General features: G+C 43.0%; 1 protein-coding gene across 2 annotated transcripts in view; it reads left to right on the top strand.

The window, feature by feature from the left end:
* The window catches only part of CRAT (carnitine O-acetyltransferase), a 28,903-nt gene extending 11,861 nt beyond the window's left edge, over nucleotides 1–17,042 (top strand). For both annotated transcript variants that reach the window (XM_075185075.1, XM_075185074.1), the window contains 13 exons: nucleotides 324–584; nucleotides 1,707–1,825; nucleotides 3,369–3,422; nucleotides 3,500–3,665; nucleotides 5,445–5,619; nucleotides 8,791–8,969; nucleotides 9,050–9,150; nucleotides 9,758–9,877; nucleotides 11,989–12,111; nucleotides 12,707–12,842; nucleotides 12,991–13,053; nucleotides 14,997–15,134; nucleotides 15,213–17,042. In XM_075185075.1, the coding sequence (XP_075041176.1) occupies nucleotides 324–584; nucleotides 1,707–1,825; nucleotides 3,369–3,422; nucleotides 3,500–3,665; nucleotides 5,445–5,619; nucleotides 8,791–8,969; nucleotides 9,050–9,150; nucleotides 9,758–9,877; nucleotides 11,989–12,111; nucleotides 12,707–12,842; nucleotides 12,991–13,053; nucleotides 14,997–15,134; nucleotides 15,213–15,428 (1,851 nt within the window). In that variant the 3' untranslated portion in view covers nucleotides 15,429–17,042. The remainder of the gene's footprint in view (nucleotides 1–323; nucleotides 585–1,706; nucleotides 1,826–3,368; nucleotides 3,423–3,499; nucleotides 3,666–5,444; nucleotides 5,620–8,790; nucleotides 8,970–9,049; nucleotides 9,151–9,757; nucleotides 9,878–11,988; nucleotides 12,112–12,706; nucleotides 12,843–12,990; nucleotides 13,054–14,996; nucleotides 15,135–15,212) is intronic.
* The last annotated feature ends 520 nt before the right edge of the window (nucleotides 17,043–17,562 follow it).

The following is a 17,562-nucleotide window of genomic DNA, read 5'->3' as shown; positions in this document are numbered from 1 at the left end:
TGGGGGTATATTTACTAAACTGCGGGTTTGAAAAAGTGGAGATGTTGCCTATAGCAACCAATCAGATTCTAGCTGTCATTCTGTAGAATGCATTAAATAAATGATAACTAGAATTTGATTGGTTGCTATAGGCAACATCTCCACTTTTTCAAACCCGTAGTTTAGTAAATATCCCCCTGATGTTGTCACTTCAGTGTTCATTAAGAACATTGGCTGGTCCTATTGTGCTGTTTTGGTGTGGGGAAATGTGTGGGAAATATCCATGTACTATATTCTATGGAGTGCATTATCCCATCTATACAGTGTCTGTCTACATTTTACAGGCCAAGCCGGCTTGTTTGGTGAAACCTGTGTCGTTGGTGAAGCTGCCAGGAAGGTACTTGGCACACCAGGAGGGGCTACCTCACCTGCCTGTACCCGCACTGCAGCAGACGCTGGACAAATACCTACTGGCCTTGAAGCCCCTGGTCAGTCAGGAGGACTGGACCCACACCAGCAAGGTGGTAGAGGACTTCCAGACATCTGGAGTGGGCAGTCGGTTACAGAAGGGTCTCGAGAGGAGAGCAAAGAAAACTGAAAATTGGGTAATGTCAAGTAAACTTGATTACAGTGATATTGTGTAACTATTTATGAATTAGTTGGATATTTTAATAGTTATTGCATTTTATTGACTTTTATTACATTTACCTTTAGAAGGCAGATGGTTAGGTACTATTTGATATTATAAACATGGGCTAGCTACAATGTGGTCTTTATCCTATTCTGCAAATGTTCTTAAGAACTCTGCATAGCCAGCATGCTGTTCAGTGCCATCATATCCCATACTTGCCAACTTTTCCTCATTGGCTTCAGGGAGGTCCCGGGGAGGTGGGTGTATGGGGGCGGGACTTGACTAATCGCATCATTTTGGCCCCACCCCCAAAACGATTGTCACAATTTTGGACAATTACAGCAGGGGTCGGGGGATAAGATGACACGATAGTTGCGTCATTAAGCCCAGCCACTGCCAATTATCTATTGCAGGGGCGAGAATCGGGAGGTTGCCCTGCTTTTCCGGGAGCCCGGGAGGTCTCCCAAAAATGCAGGACAATCCGGGAGAGTAGGCAACAATGCGTTAAAGAAAAGCAGATAATGCATCTCTAGAGACTGAAGTGTCTTTTACATTCCATAGGCATCAATACATGGACATGGAACATATTTTCTGAACTGTGTCGTCATGTCACAGATGGTGAAGCCAACCACGTCTTGTACTGGCTCAGCATCAGGGAGAATGCCAGACTCTTCAGGGAGTGAGGGAGATCGCCCCTAATTCAGGGAGTCTCCCTGACATTCAGGGAGAGTTGACAAGTATGAGTATATCATCAGTTAGACCTGAGGAAAGACCTAAATAATCTAACTGTACATAGTGAGTTGTCGATACAGGTAGACCTGACAGAAAACATCAGCCGTGCATCACATGACTGAATCACATGATCGTATGAGCAAGTAAACCATAAAAACAAAATGGTGCACGTCGTGTGTGAAAATCACATGATCATTCCAGAAGAGCAGCGTTGGTACCTAGTGTAGCGGATCGGAAAGAGAACATTTAGCTGAATTAATAAAAATAAACAAAATATAAAAATACAAAGTAATGATATTAATGCATAGGACAGGACTGAGGAAATAAGAAAATATAATTGGTCTCTGTTTGTGGTTCTCCTCAGCTCTCTGACTGGTGGTTGCAGACGGCGTATCTGGAATACCGTTTGCCGGTGGTGGTTCACTCCAGCCCTGGAGTGGTTTTACCAAAGCAAGACTTTGCAGACAGACAAGGGCAGCTCAGGTAAATTGCCTGTGATTGAGCATTTGTTCACTGAGGTGAACTTTGTCTGTCCTGTGGCAGATTTCTGAGAGATAATAAAAGCTGAACTTTGTTCAGGGTGACCTTTCCCCCACTTACTCAAGAACTATTTTCACTGAGCGCAGTGCTCTGGCTGAGCTCAAAATACAGTCCAATATCATTTACCAAGTTTGTCTCTGTCACTCCCACTTACACAGACCACAGCCGGAGGAGTCTCAGCGTATACACCCCTTTCAACTGCTTACAGACCCTGAAGTTAGTCTGTGAAATATGATTGCATCCATTGGTAATCTGCCAGATTACTTGCTAACAGCGATATGCAGTGTGCATAAATTAGGTGTACCTCCTAGCAACCAATCGGATGGTAGCTGTCCTTTTGTAGTGCAGTTCAGGAAAGGAAGGTGAACATTTCATTAGTTGCTATGGGTTACAGCACATATGTGCACATTGCACCGTGTTATTAGATAAGCTCTAATGTGTCTGCTTTACTTTTTGTAACTTTATTAAAACTGTAAAGCATATTGTAAGTGGTGTTGTTTAAAGGGTGATTTAATTTTTAATTAAAATAACTATGGTGATCAACATACCTCCCAACTGTCCCAGTTTAGGTGGAACAGTCCTGATTTGAGGGGAGTCTATCCTGCCATCCTGCCTGTCTGCTCCTTTGTTCCGACTGTTGAAGCGTTGGGGGTATGACCCGTTTATCACTGCTGTGTACACTTGTGACTGGTGCTTGTGGCAGTGTATATAAATTAGGGGTGGGAGGAGTTAAGGGTGGGCTAGTGTTTCAGAAGTGCTTGGCACACACTGGGGGTGTGGCAATCCCCCACATTGTCATCTTACCACGCCCCCATTTGTCTGCGTGCTGCCATAAAATGGTAGTGCATACTATGACCGGCTTTCATTTATTCAAAGGTTGGGAGGTATGAGATACTACAACCTATTGAAATAACACCTGATATTTAAAATAGGGCTTCTGCATAAAACTGCCTGCTGAAACCTGGGAAACACACGGTTGCTGCCATTTGACATATTGTGAATTACTGGCCTTATTTAGCAAAATATCCATAACCATAGAAACAATCAGTGGAGATCTTTGTTTCTATGGTTACAAATGTTGCTAAGCAAGACCTGTAATTCACAATATATCTGACAAATGGCAGCAATAATGTGTTTCTAGGTTTTCAACAGCTGATTTCAGACAAGTCATATTTCAAGCATCTGGAGTTATTCTAGTAAGTAGTAATACCCAGCATAATGATTTTAATTAGGCAATATAATTTTCAAGTGGGATTACCCTTTCAGTGGCTATAAACGGATTACTCTGTTACAAAATTTACAATATAATAGTGCATGTGAAATACTACTAAATACTGAAGTGATGACTTAAAAGTCTGTGAGGGGGCATCAAGACTTTTGTCACTATACCTCAATTAATTCCTTCTATAAAAAATGAGATAATAGAGTGTAGTTTTCGCTCCTTGAAGACTTATATTTTTACAATGAATGTTGCTGCTTCTTTTAGATTCGCTGCTAAGCTGATTGAAGGTGTCCTGGACTTTAAGGCCATGATAGACAAGTGAGTAATGTCCTACAGCTCTGATAACTGTTCTGTTCGCTCGTCCCGGTGTCTGAATGATCTTCCCTTTCCCGTAGTGAGACCCTTCCCGTGGAATATTTGGGTGGCAAGCAGCTGTGTATGAATCAGTATCGCCAGATTTTATCATCCTGTCGGATCCCAGGCCCAAAGCACGACTCGGTCGTCAACTATAGTCAAGTGAAGAAGCCCCCCACTCACATAACAGTGGTCCACAACTTCCAGGTGATACCCACAATGTCTCATCTATCATCAGTGAATAATGTATCATCCAGAGGCCTTGTGTGTATATACCACTGTAACACATGAGAAATACTTAAAGGGTGCTCCCACTTTCAGAAGACTTTTAGGGGCATATTCAATTAGGTTTCCAGTCTGCGGTAACGCACCGAACGGGCCGCAATGTCAATCCATGGTACCGCAATAACGTGGATTTTGGTGCGCACCCCAAAGGGTTGCGTAGGAAAATCTGCATTATTGCGGTACCGTTATACCGTCAATACTGCGGACTTTTGACGGTAACGCGCGGTACTGCGGACCGATAACCTAATTGAATATGCCCCTTGGTGTGTTGACTCGTACATGCCCCCTGTCCCAGGGCCGTCTCTTCCATAGGGCACGATGGGCAGGTGCCCGGGGGCCCTGCAGCCCAGGGGGCCCGTCAGAGACCGCTAAAAAAAAAAAAAGTTCCTGAAAAAAATAAGAAAAAAATACTTACCTTGCTCTCAGCTGGCGATCCGGCTCCCTCCCTGGTCCCCTCCTCCGTGTGGCGCTCGCAGTGCATGTCGGGCGTGACATCATCACGCCCGCCCGACATCCATTGTGGAGCGCCGCACGGAGGAGGGGACCAGGGAGGGAGCCGGATCGCCAGTTGAGAGCAAGGTAAGTATTTTTTTCTTATTTTTTTCAGGAACTTTTTTTTTTTTTTTAGCTGCCTCTGACGGGCCCCCTGGGCTGCAGAGCCCATATATATAATCATTTTTTATTTTTTATATATATATATATACATACATACATACATACATACATACATACATACATACATACATACATACATACATACATACATACATACATACATACATACAGGGGCGCCGGTGCACTGCTTTGCCCGGGGGGCCAAAATGTTGTTGAGAGGGCCCTGCCCTGTCCTGCAACTTTTGCTAAGTAACCTCTTTAGATACAGCTGTATTCAATCTCTGATTATTTATTTATATATATATATATTTATATATTACAATACAGTGCAATAAAGTCATCTGAAAGTGGAGAACTTTAATAGTACCATAATGTAATATAGGTTTAGTAATAGAGGCAGGAGTTATAATTGACATTAGTGCTGCAAAAAGCGACAACCAAAATCAGTATTTATTCATCATGTCCTGAGTACCTACTGAATGTAGAAGCACCATTTATAGAACTATTGGGAGTATCATCATTACATAATGATTGGCTGTGATGCAGACATGTGTCACCACTGTATTGGCTGACAGGATTACAGTGTACCTGATCCATAATGAGAGTACTCCCAGTCATTGTAGAAACTATTAGGCCTCTCACTGGAGAGCGAGCCATTGGGTTGTATAGTGATTGTGTTCAGTGACCAGTATAACGTGCAATAATTAAACTCATAGTTAACTTAAAGTCACTTCCTTTGAACTGACGTTTTAGTAGTGCTAATACCTATATACAGTATGTGTATTATGTGGCGGCTGACAGAAAGATAAATGTGATAATAATGGTTAATAAGCATTTATGAAAATATTCCCCATCAATGAAACTTACATTTAAAGCGTACCATGTGTGCTGTGGAGGCCGCCATTTTGTAGACTGAACCAATATTCACTTGACATCACTAATTCCTTGTGAACTAATAGGATTAATGTTGGTTCAGCCCACAAAACGTCTGCCTCCTCGTCATGTAGGTATCAGGTCCGCTTTATATGCTGCGAGCCTGCGATGCTGGTTCCCCAGTCACTTGACATCCACGCGTTTCTCCCTCAGTTCTTCGAGCTGGACGTGTATAACAGCGACGGGACGCCCCTCACAGCGGATCAGATTTTTCTTCAGCTGGAAAAGATCTGGGGGACCTCGCTGCAGACTAACAAGGAGCCCATCGGGGTCCTGACTAGCAATCACAGGAACAGCTGGGCCAAGGCCTACAACAACCTCATCAAAGGTGCGCTGGGGAGATGAAGCCGACTGTTTACTATGTGCGATACTTGCTGCGCAGCATTGTACCGTACAAGCCCTATTGGCTGTCCCACCCAAAAACCATGCTCATAGCATTTACACAGAGAGCCAGTGACCTATCCGCTACTAGCAGATCACTATATGGCTGGGGGGGAGGGGGGAGCAGTTTTAACTCCCCATGTGCAGAAACACGAGGAGGAAGGATCCCAAATACAGGTTATCACCCACAGAAGATACAGCAGGAAATTGATTATTTCAAATTGATTAGAACCCTAAAATTTTAAATGTTATGTGCTATAAAGATCAATCACATGTCCTCTTTAAGAGAGAAAGCGATTGGCTGCTGACTAAACTGTACCCTAGTCTGTGTGCGTTAGGGAATTTAGACACTAAGCTCCAGTGGGTAGTGATAGATGTAAGTGACAAATATTTTCTGTACAGCGCTGCGGAATATGGTGGCGCTATAAAAATAAATGATGATAATAATATTTTTCGTGATTCCCTCTGGTCCCGGCACTGGGCCTCTAGTCATCAGCAGATTTAAGATCAACACTGAAGGATGTATTTTAAATCAAGATTTATTTATTTATTTTTTTCCAGGATGCCTACAAACCTTAAGACTATGTTACATATGACGATTTTTTTCTAGGTCTTCTTATTTTCTGGGTCACTGAGAGTATAGATTTGTTCTGCGTCTTAATTATATCTTGTAAATCATTTATGGTGCCTTTCGGCTTGTTGTTCCTCTGTTCCAGCTCAGTGGTGCGTTTCTTGCTCTGTACAAGGTGTGCGGTGACCGTTTCCGTTGACGTTTGAATAGTGTAATTTGTTGTTTGTTTGTCGATCAGAGACCTTTATAATACAGAGACACCCCCCTTGTTTCAACCGGTGCTGTCTGAGCTGTGTCCTGCTGTCCCTGAATAGTGTATACAATCTCGGGAGGGCAAAGCTCTACGATAGGGAGGAGTTTTACTTGGTTCTAGATTTGCCCATTTTGTTCTCCAAGGTTCTACCCAAGAATGTTTCCATGAACCACAAGTGATTTATCTAGACAGTATAGTTGCCAGCCCCACAATGAAGTTTAAGTATTCACATATTGATACATTGCAGTATGATTGTAAAGTAAACAGTTAAGGTCCTACTTTTGGGGCTGTATTACACCATCAGCAAGCTCTAGACACACCCCAGTACACCCCAAGGATTAGGAGCCTCAAACCAGTGGGAGGAAACACTTCTGAGTATATCTATATTATAGTATACTGTGTAGCAATCCTCATCAGCCTGATTCCGTAGTTAGGATCCTCAACCCCCCCCCCCCCCACAATTATACCACAAACACAGGTTAGGGGTCTTGTTTTGTACTGAATTGAGCTTGCTGAGCAATCCTCATCGTTTATATGGCGCTAGAGATCCCGTAGCCCCCGTGTAGCTGTCTAGACAGCAATCGCTGTCAAACACCCACAGTATATTGCCTTGAACCTATGCCCTAAGAAGCTGTTATCTGATTTTCCTGAAAATGCCCAAAGTCGAGCGCGTTTTGTGAGATCTACCATCACTCTGGAATGTGCTACAGAAATCCCTAAAACTGAGGAATCCCATCGTGTTAAGACTCAAAATACATGACAGACGTTTGCCACTGCTTACAATGATCATTGCTTACTTACATTGCCCTCTTCATAACCTCTATACTTGTATTGGTGTTTAACTTAGGCCCGAGCCACCTCCTTATGCAATGCACTAAATTATTATTACTGCTTATTTATATAGCACCACCATATTACATAGCTCTGTACAGGAAATATGATATGGTTCACATTCATTCCTGCCCCATTGGATCTTCGTCTAAATTACCTACCACACACACACACAATAGTCCACATTTGTCAGCAGCCAAACCTACCAGTATGTTTATGGACCGTGGGAGGAAACCAGAGCACCTTGAGGAAAACCACGCAAACACAGGGAGAACATACAAACTCCACAATGACACGGCCCTCCCTTGGCCACCTAGTCCTTGTATACTGACAACATCTCAGTCCCTCGCTCCTACTATTATCTCTGGACCTCCTCCTTCCCTACTGGTTGTTCACTCCTCCCGATATGTCTTCCTTTGGGGATACACTTGGGTTCTTTTAGTTGGCTGTGTATGCAAGGAAATTGCTACCCAATTGTTATGCATACTCGTGCTGATTTTTTAAAACATTTTTTTACCTGTAACTCTTACTTACCTGTCTATTGCAGGCCTACCTGCACCGTTGTATTTTTGCTTCTGCCGTTTTATTTTATGTTTATAAATGTATTGTTACTTGTGTAATGCAAGTCCAGGTAAACGAGATTCCTCAATGACTCGCTTGGATCAATAAAGAAGTTGATTGATTGGCACAGTTGTCACTCGGTACCTACAGGCAGGGGGAGGAACTGCTTACTTTACAGTCTTCATCATCATCATTTATTTATATAGCGCCACCACTTCTGCAGCGCTGTACAGAGAATTCACTCACATCAGTCCCTGCCCCCATTGGGGCTTTTTGTTAGCAGCCAATTAACCTACCAGTATGTTTTTGGACTGTGGGGGGAAACCGGAGCACCCGGAGGAAACCCACGCAAACACAGGGAGAACATACAAACTCCTCACAGATAAGGCCATGGTTGGGAATTGAACTCATGACCCCAGTGCTGTGGGGCAGAAGTGCTAACCACTAAGCTGCCATGCTGCCCCCAGTCTTGATGGACTTTCTCCAGCCCGAGTTATTTAAGCAGGATCCCCGATGTGCAGTAACGGTACCGGAGGAACTTAGTTGGATGGCAACAGCTCCTATAAAACCAGATGTTACGTTCAAACAACTTATTAAGCTAGGGTCCTTTTACTTGTTTTTGCTGTTGAATATTTCAGGCTTCAGCAGCCTAGTTTGTTGGTTCTATATACAGTGGGAAATCTGTGTCCTAAAGAGTTGCAAATGCGCACTGTATAGATGAAACGGACAATGTTACATGTTTACTCCAGACCAGTGTATAAGATAACATTTACAGGTCGCTAGTTGGCTTCTGTAACTAAAAGCCCCAATCTCTTTCCATTTTCTGGACGTGTGGTTGATCTACTAGTGTCCACCGTGACTGTAACTAGTGCCAGGGATGACGCCGTTTCTTCTCTGTCCAGATAAGACCAATAAAGAGTCAGTGCGTACAATTCAGAAGAGCATCTTCACGGTATGCCTGGATGCCCCCATGCCCAGGGTCTCCGACGAGAAGTACAGGTCCCGCGTGGCCGCCCAGATGCTGCACGGCGGAGGGAGCCGACTGAACAGCGGGAATAGGTGGTTTGACAAAACCCTTCAGGTAAGAGAGATAATTGTCTTCTGGGGGAGTTGTATATACAGTATGAGGTCATCGGGTTGTCATCCGCTCTTTGTTCTCAGTTTATAGTGGCGGAAGATGGTTCATGCGGGATGGTGTACGAACACGCTCCTGCGGAAGGACCACCCATTGTGGCAATGCTGGATCACGTTGTAGAATACACGTAAGATTCCTGTACTGAGATTGTTATTTTAAATAACCGTAAAAATCCAAAGTTACTGAGTGTGATGTATTTGTGTTATCCGAATTCTGCCATTTGTTACTCTACACTGTATTATAATATGAAGCACATTAAATTATTAAAGGAACAGACATCTTGAGGACCTATAGCTCATATATCATTCTGTCTGTGCCAGAAACATCCACTCCATCCATGGCATTCAATGACTCTGTTACAGATTTATTCAACATGAGGGGTGTTCTATAAGAAATTGGGTATAGCCATCGGCCCACTCTGGGGCCCGGTAATGCCTATTCATCTGCTATACTGGTTCTGCTCTTCATGAGCACTCGCCGGAGTCATGAAGCCTCTTTTGAGCTTTACAGTGTATGTGTCGTCCCCACTGATGCTCAGAAGAAAATTGTATTAATCAACCTAAAATTGAGTTGGGGTATCAAACTTGTCCTTATATACTGATTTGTATTTATTATTAATTGAAAAGATTTTAATGTCCTTTATGGTAAACATCTGACATAGATGTTCACCCTTACTTTCTGTATATAATAGAGACATTCGAGCTGGAAATTCAGATCTCTCTGTTTTAATGCAGGAAAAAGCTGGACTTTGTGAGATCACCGATGATTCCTCTGCCCATGCCCAAGAAACTTCGCTTCAACATCACTCCAGAAATCAAGAATGACATTGACAAAGCCAAGCAGAACCTGAACATGTGAGCTCACAGACGTAACATTGACATTGGGGGGGAAAAAAAAATACAATTTTGGGTGAAACTTGTATAGATACCGTAAGTGCACCGGAAACAGTAACGTTACAGCAGAGGTAGACAAGTTGTGGAACTACAAGTCCCAGCATGCGGTTTTACAACAGCTGGAGAGCCACAGATACTGGCAATTATTTACATATAACAATTACAGGATAATAATTAATCATCATCAGCAGCTATTTATATAGCGCTACTAATTCCGCAGCGCTGTACAGAGAACTCACATCACACACAGACACACAGACTAGGGTCAATTTGATAGCAGCCAATTAATCTACTAGTAAGTTTTTGGAGTGTGGGAGGAAACCGGAGCACCCGGAGGAAACCCACGCAAACACAGGGAGAACATACAAACTCCACACAGATAAGGCCATGGTCGGAAATTGAACTCATGACCCCAGTGCTGTGAGGCAGAAGTGCTAACCACTGAGCCAAAGTGCTGCCCATAATAATTCTCCTTGGAGCACTCAGCTGCTGTTCCTTCACAGTCACTGCCCTATTGGCGCTTACACTCTAAATCAGGGTTGTCCAACCCGCGGCCCAGCCCGCCTGTAAATGTGGCCCAGCGGTTGTGACAAGGGGGCAGCGCTGTTAATGAAAAAAATATCCTGCAAAAAAAAAAAGAAAGAAAATACTTACCTTGCGGTCACGTCAGCTGGCGCTCCGGCTCCCTCCCTGGTCTCCTCCTCCGTGTGGCGCTCGCAGTGAATGTCGGGGGTGACGTCATCACACCCGACATCCATTGCGTAGTGCAGCACAGAGGAGTCACCCGCGCGAACTATCAGCAGCAGTGAAAGATTATCCGGTATCTACTCTGAATTTGGACTTTTTGCACCATGCAATTATGAACTAGCTGTGTTCTCTGTATGTATCTAATATAAATATTAAGAGATAATTGTATGTTTAATATTTTAAACCATTTTAAATGTGCAGTGCTGAGTAGGGTGAAAATATCACCCACTGTTACCCTCATCGGAGGCTGCTCCATGAGCCATTTTTCCCGCCACCCTATCTTTAAATCTCTGTAGATTTCTATTAGTCCTCCTGATGCTACCTATATCGGTGACCATTTCAAACTGGTCAATAAAAAAAATGATTCATGGGTGCAGAAAGAGAGGAAAAAAAGTTTTTGCCATTTAATTCCCTGAACCCCACTAAGGGGCAGATGCAGGTAAGTTAAATTGCAGCTGGTAATGGGACTACTGCTTTAATCAGGATTCTGCAACAGGTTTCCTAACTCTTACTAACTTCATTTCCAAGTAAGTTTAATATGTTAACTATGTTTTCTATGGTTTTTTGGATGATCAGCTATCGTTAGTGTTAGTGTTAGTGTATTTTATGTGCGGCCCAAACCAACTCGTCGTCTTCCAATGTGGCCCAGGGAAGCTAAAAGGTTGGACACCCCTGCTCTAAATTCACCCACATTCCATTTTTGTCAGCAGCCAATTAATTTACTAGTATGTTTTTGGGCTGTGGGAGGAAACTCATGCAAACATGGTGAGAATATACAAAGTGTACTCGGATAAGTCCCTGGTGGGAATCGAACTCATAACCCCAGTGCTGTGAACCAGAAATGTTAACCACTGTGCTATCGGGCTGCACTTAAGTGATTCACTACAAGCACATTCTGGTGAATATAATTTAAGAAATATATTAGATTGGGAGTTTGAATCTCTCTAGTGGCTGTTAAGAGTGCGGCTGGGTGGGGGTCAGAGACGATTGGACAACACCTGAAATGTCGGCAAAAGAGGAGATGTCACCTATAGCAGCCAATCATATTGTAGCTGTCATTTTGTAGAATGTACTAAATAACTAGAATGGGATTGGTTGCTATAGGCAACAGCTCCACTTTTTCGAACCCGCAGTTTAGTAAATATACCCCTTAGTCTCTACAATCTGTGGCTCTCCAGGTGTTGTGGAACTACAATTCCCAGCATGTTTTGCCAGCTAATAGATTTTCCAGGCCTGCTCTATATTGAAACTAAACTAAATTAGATCATAGTACTTTTCACATTGGTTTCCTTCCTCACTGTTTGCATCTTCTCTTCTCTCTTTAGAATGGTTCACGATCTGGATGTAAAAGTCTTCGTTTTTGATGTGTTTGGGAAGAATTTTCCGAAGACAGAAAAGTTGAGCCCAGATGCCTTTATCCAAGTGGCCCTCCAGCTGGCCTATTTCCGGTACGTACGGGGAGTGTGGTGCTATAGCGGTGTTTACCAAGCCGCACCTGGCCTCTAAAGGGTTATAGTGATCCATAAGTTATTGTAAGTGTTAGTAACCATACAATAGCCCCAATTTCCCCCCCCCCCCCGCTGCACAGGACATATAACGGCTTGTAAATGGTGTCAAAATGTTTAGCAAATATCCAAAATCGATTTGTATTTTTTTTACACCAAAATGTATTCATCTCTGCTTTGAAATTGCTTTTGACTCATTCACACGTCATGATGCCTCCGCCTGAGCTCTGTTCCTTTGAACAGAGCAAAAAGTATCTGAGATGGAACTTTAAGAGATCACTGATCCCGATTAGGAGTGAAAGGGCTGTACACAGACGTATGGAGCAGAGCAATACAATATACGTATCTGCATTTCCACTCTGCTTAGGGCTCAATGATCCCTTTATCAAACCAAAATATAGATGATTTGTGCTTAATTCAACTGTTTATACAGAAAACAGCTTAGACAGAGGGGCCGCACAACATGAACTCCCATGTACTTAAACCCTTAAAGAGAAGCCAGGTCCCTAACAAATAATTTGTTTTGCACCGTTTGAAGGATGTATGGAAGTGCCTGCTCCACCTACGAGAGTGCCTCGCTACGGATGTACCGCTTAGGGAGGACCGACACCATCCGTTCTGCCTCGGTGCCGTCTCTGGAGTTTGTGAAAGGCATGGAGGATACTGGCAAACAGGTAACACGTTTTTATATACATACATAGGGTTGATCTGTATTGGAACCGGCTCCAAGGACATTACACCTGTATGTTTGTACTGGATTTCTGATATTCATTGAAGAGTTAATAAGTGCAGGTTTTGTTGATCGTTTATTCCCATCCTTAGAACCAAGAAAAAGTCGATCTGTTCAGGAAAGCGGTTCAAGCTCATCGCACATACACAGATATGGTAAGAGACAGTACATAACCTATAAGGTTTAGGACACGGGGTGACTGTTGTGGAGATCAAAGGGACAGCACACTCTGTTTTATCCCCATCCAGTAGATAATAAGATGATTTATTTAGTTTAAATAATATCTGTATAAACGGTGCGTTGTGATGCCAGAACACAGCAGTAATGTAGTTTACTAGCCGCCAGAGTAGCTGTAGCTAGTGATCATGTGACAGCCCTAATGTAAATCTAATCACCAGCATTATCGGAGCCTCATGTCGTGCAACCTTGTGCTTTTATATAGTAATGGCAACATCTCGCTGGCTGCTAATATCCATCTAATGTTCTGTAGATGGCACAATATTCCATTTATTCACTTTTCCTGCAGCCTTCTGGCAGAAGACTAAGCGTGTACTAAAGCGGTTTGTAAATGATGCACTGGCGAGCTCGTTACCTCCCTCCCCGTCTCTACAGTAGAACTTGGCCGTGTAAGATACATTGTAGTAATATTGTTGCAGCCCTTGCTGAACAGATAACAGATGAGCCGATACGTTTACATCTTGTTTTCCAACCACAAGAGAGCAGAATGATGTACCCATAACAATGTTTGCAAATAATACTATTGATCAGAGAACATGGATTACACAGAAATGGGTATCGTGTTTCACCCAGGCATCGGTGTGAAGGACACAAGCCTGACATTATCGGGTTAGAAGGGGAGGGGAAGGGGGAAGAGTAAATTGCTTTTGTGCTACTGTTCAAAGCCCCGGCATTCAATGTAAATGCTGTATTCTGCTATCCGGATCATAAGCTAAAGAAACAAATAAGTGATGGCGCGTTAGACTTGTGATCGGACAGAGCAGAGAGACCGTTCTGGGCTTGTGCCATAAAGGACAGTTGTAGGCTCATTTCACTTTAGTAGTATTACAATAACAACTCTACTTAGTAAGCTCCAGTCCTCTGCCTTTAGATGAAAAGGTTCCACCAAATGTGATCGGCTTATCAAGCAAGTTGGCCATGTATGTGTCATTGTATTAGATTTATTGTTGCCCAACCACATGTCAATTATTGTAACACCTTAATTAAAAAAAAGAAAAAGGTCAGATTGTAACTTGTGTACAGCCTTTAAACACCTATGCAAATTGCTTCACACAAAATAAATGTGACTCCCAAGCCCACAAATAAGGGTACATATTCCCCCCCTTTTGTCTTCCACCCCAGGCTCTATCTAGTTACTGCATCATGAAGATCTGTGCACAGAATCAGTCTAGACCAGGCCTGGGCAGCCTGTGGCTTTCCCTCCCGTGATACTACACATCCCAGCATGCTTTGCTAACCACTAGCTGGCAGGGCATGCTGGGACTTGTAGTTTCACAGTATGACCCACAGGTTGCCTTGGTCTAGACCAGGCCTGTCCAACCTGCGGCCCTCCAGATGTTTGTGAAACTACAAGTCCCAGCATGCTCTTCCAGCTATCAACAGGTTGTCTACTGGCAAAGCATGCTGGGGCTTGTAGTTTCACAGCATGAGCCACAGGTTGCGCTGGTCTAAACCATAAACTACAATGGGTACATTTGTTTCTGGGTCCTCCAACTCCATGTGACTTGAATGAAATGTACATGTTGGTTACTTTAATGCAATTTTTACAATAACAATATCAAGTCGGAAGATTTTGTAGTAAATATAGGTCCATAAGATAAAAGTAAATTTATCCCAATATGGTAGCAAAAGAAATCCCTATCTGGTCCAAATAACAGTCAGGTACGAAATGTGACACTAGTTAATTGCAGGAATAGTTCCGCTAGAAGTGTTGCAGGACATCCGTTAATACGCACCCATCAGCAAAACATACACTTGGGTTAGAGTGCTCCTTCTTTAGAGAGACAAACATTACCTATGTATCATAAATAAATCACATCTGTGTGTATAGATGAACCTAACAGCATCTCCCTCGCTACAGGCTATAAACGGTAAAGCCATAGACCGCCATCTGCTGGGATTGAAGCTTCAGGCCATTGAAGATTTGGTCAGCATACCCGAAATCTTCATGGACACGTCCTATGCCATGGCCATGCACTTTAACCTCTCCACCAGCCAGGTATAACGCTTGCTGACCTTTCAGTCACATAGAAGCCATGTAACTAATTGCATGCCTGACTCTGTATTACATTTGCAGGTGCCCGCTAAAACAGACTGCGTCATGTGCTTCGGACCGGTGGTTCCCGATGGATATGGCATTTGCTACAACCCCATGGAAGATCACATCAATTTCTCTGTATCCGCATTTAACAGCTGTGCTGAAACGAATGCAGCAAGAATGGCACATTATTTGGAAAAGGCTCTGTGTGATATACATCAGCTCATCCAAAGCACCCCAAAATCCAAGCTCTAATGGAGCAGAACAGACTTTACACCTGGCTTAGAGACTCTTACCAGACTTGATGGTGCATTAACCGGACACGTCCAGGCTTAGCCAGTGACCACTGAGGGGGATTAAACTATACGGTGGTCTTTTCAGCCATAATAATAAAGACGTAACCTCCCCTCCCTGGATTACCCGCGCTATTGGCATTTAATCAGAATGAAATCGGCACTTAATGATCAAAAATCAAGACTGCAAAAAGACACTAATCTGTTTTTGTCTAAATTTCAGTGGCAATTTTAATGTTCTTTTCTCTATTTACTTACCTTCGTCAAACCTTCATTTTAAGAAGTGTTTTCGTTGGGAAGCTGCACTCATATCTCAAGCAAAACTTTTGTTTACTTCGTCGTGGATATAAGGTTTACTTGTTTGTATAAAAAGCCTAAATGTACACACAGTACGCAGCCCGTCAATTCACTAAACACTAGTGACCCCAACGAGGCAAAAAGTGGCTCAGTGTTATCACTCGCTCTTGGAGGTTCAGGCCAAAAAGTGACGGCCTGCTGGGTGTGGAGACGGCGGTTACGCTTTACAGAAACTTAAAATGGAATTGAAGAATTGAAAAGTACCGCTGAAATCTAAAATGTGTATTTAAAAGGGGAGATTTTCTGGAAGTTCTAGAGCAGAGTTACCAGCAGTTCATGTTTTCAGGACTTCTTTCATCACGCACAGGTGAGCTAATCTATTTTTCTGGGTCAGTAACTATCTCATCGGTTTCTACAGAGAGAAATGCTGAAAACATGACCTGTTAGTAGCTCGAGGACTGGAGTTAAGCACCTCTGTGCTGGAGGAATGGTTGTAAAATACAGTATTGTCCACATGTAGGGCACAACCTACTCCAAAGCATGGGCAAGGCTGAGAAGAGACTGTTGCAGGGTATTGTATACAGGTGTGTGTGACAACACAATCATTATGTGTGGCAATTCATACGTACAACTTCAAATCACTGCCAGATCAGGCTTGCTGGGATCTACTATAAAAATAGGGACTATATTTTCCTGCAATTAAAGTAGAAAACATGATTTCCTAGTATATTTTTGGTGCATATATTTCAGTACTTCTATGCTCTAATTAGTAATAATGACAATGTTCCTTCTGTCCTCTAAATTAACATGTGGTAAACCACAAGTCCCAGCATGCCCTGGAGAGCACCACTAGTTACCTACCTCTGCTCTAGAGCCTGCAGCAGCATTACAAATATCTGCAAGTTCATTCAACATGTGCAAATGCTCCCTACAAGCAGTGAAGGTGACTTCATAGAGCGAGTATGTCAAAATAACTTATCCTTTTAATTATTACAGATTTGCATATGTCCCACCTGGTCTTTATTTTAGGATTCATGAAAAGGGTGGTACATTGTTCTGAAGCAAACACCAATGTACTAACGAGTGTATACACATAATAGCCTGAGTCGGATGCCTTGAATGTACTCCGAGTGAGAAAGCCTTTTCTACAATTCTTAAGACTGTTTTTACGGTCTCATCGTGGACTCTTGCCATGTTGTTATTGGGATGATGTTTACTGATCGTTGGGCTTGTCTTCTATTTGTTAATGATATTTCTAATAAATATAAATGTAAGCCTGGATGTTCTAGAGTATTTGCACCATATCAGGGAAATCACACAACAAGGACCATTTTATGGGCCTAACTTGCAGAACAACAGCTCCCAATGCTATAATCCAGGGTTTCCCAAACCCAGTCCTCAGGGCTCCACAACAGTGCAGGTTTTCCGGATCACATGTGACATAATTAGGACCACCTGTGGATCTGTTACAATGTGTCACTCAGTAATGAATACACCTGTGCTCCAGCAAGGAGATATGGAAAACCTGCACTGTTGGGGAGCCCTGAGGACTGGGTTTGGGAAACACTGCTATAATCTATGTCTATACTAATCTCTGGGTCCACCACTAAATGCAGATCACCTCTATGGTAAAACACCTAAATTATTCAGACACAGTTGTCCGAAATCCTGTGTGCCTCGTGTCCGACTTAGATTCCATACTGATTTGTTGCTGCTTTGAGAACACGTTCCTTTGCAAACTTTACTTTTGCTCTCGTGTGGGACAAAAGACCAGCTCCTGAAAAATAGAACACAGCTTA

Source organism: Mixophyes fleayi, chromosome 9, assembly GCF_038048845.1.
Source record: "Mixophyes fleayi isolate aMixFle1 chromosome 9, aMixFle1.hap1, whole genome shotgun sequence".
In the NCBI taxonomy this organism is placed as follows: Eukaryota; Metazoa; Chordata; class Amphibia; order Anura; family Limnodynastidae; genus Mixophyes; species Mixophyes fleayi.
The sequence above is the reverse complement of the archived record's forward strand: the minus strand, read 5'-3'. Positions and strand labels throughout refer to the sequence as shown.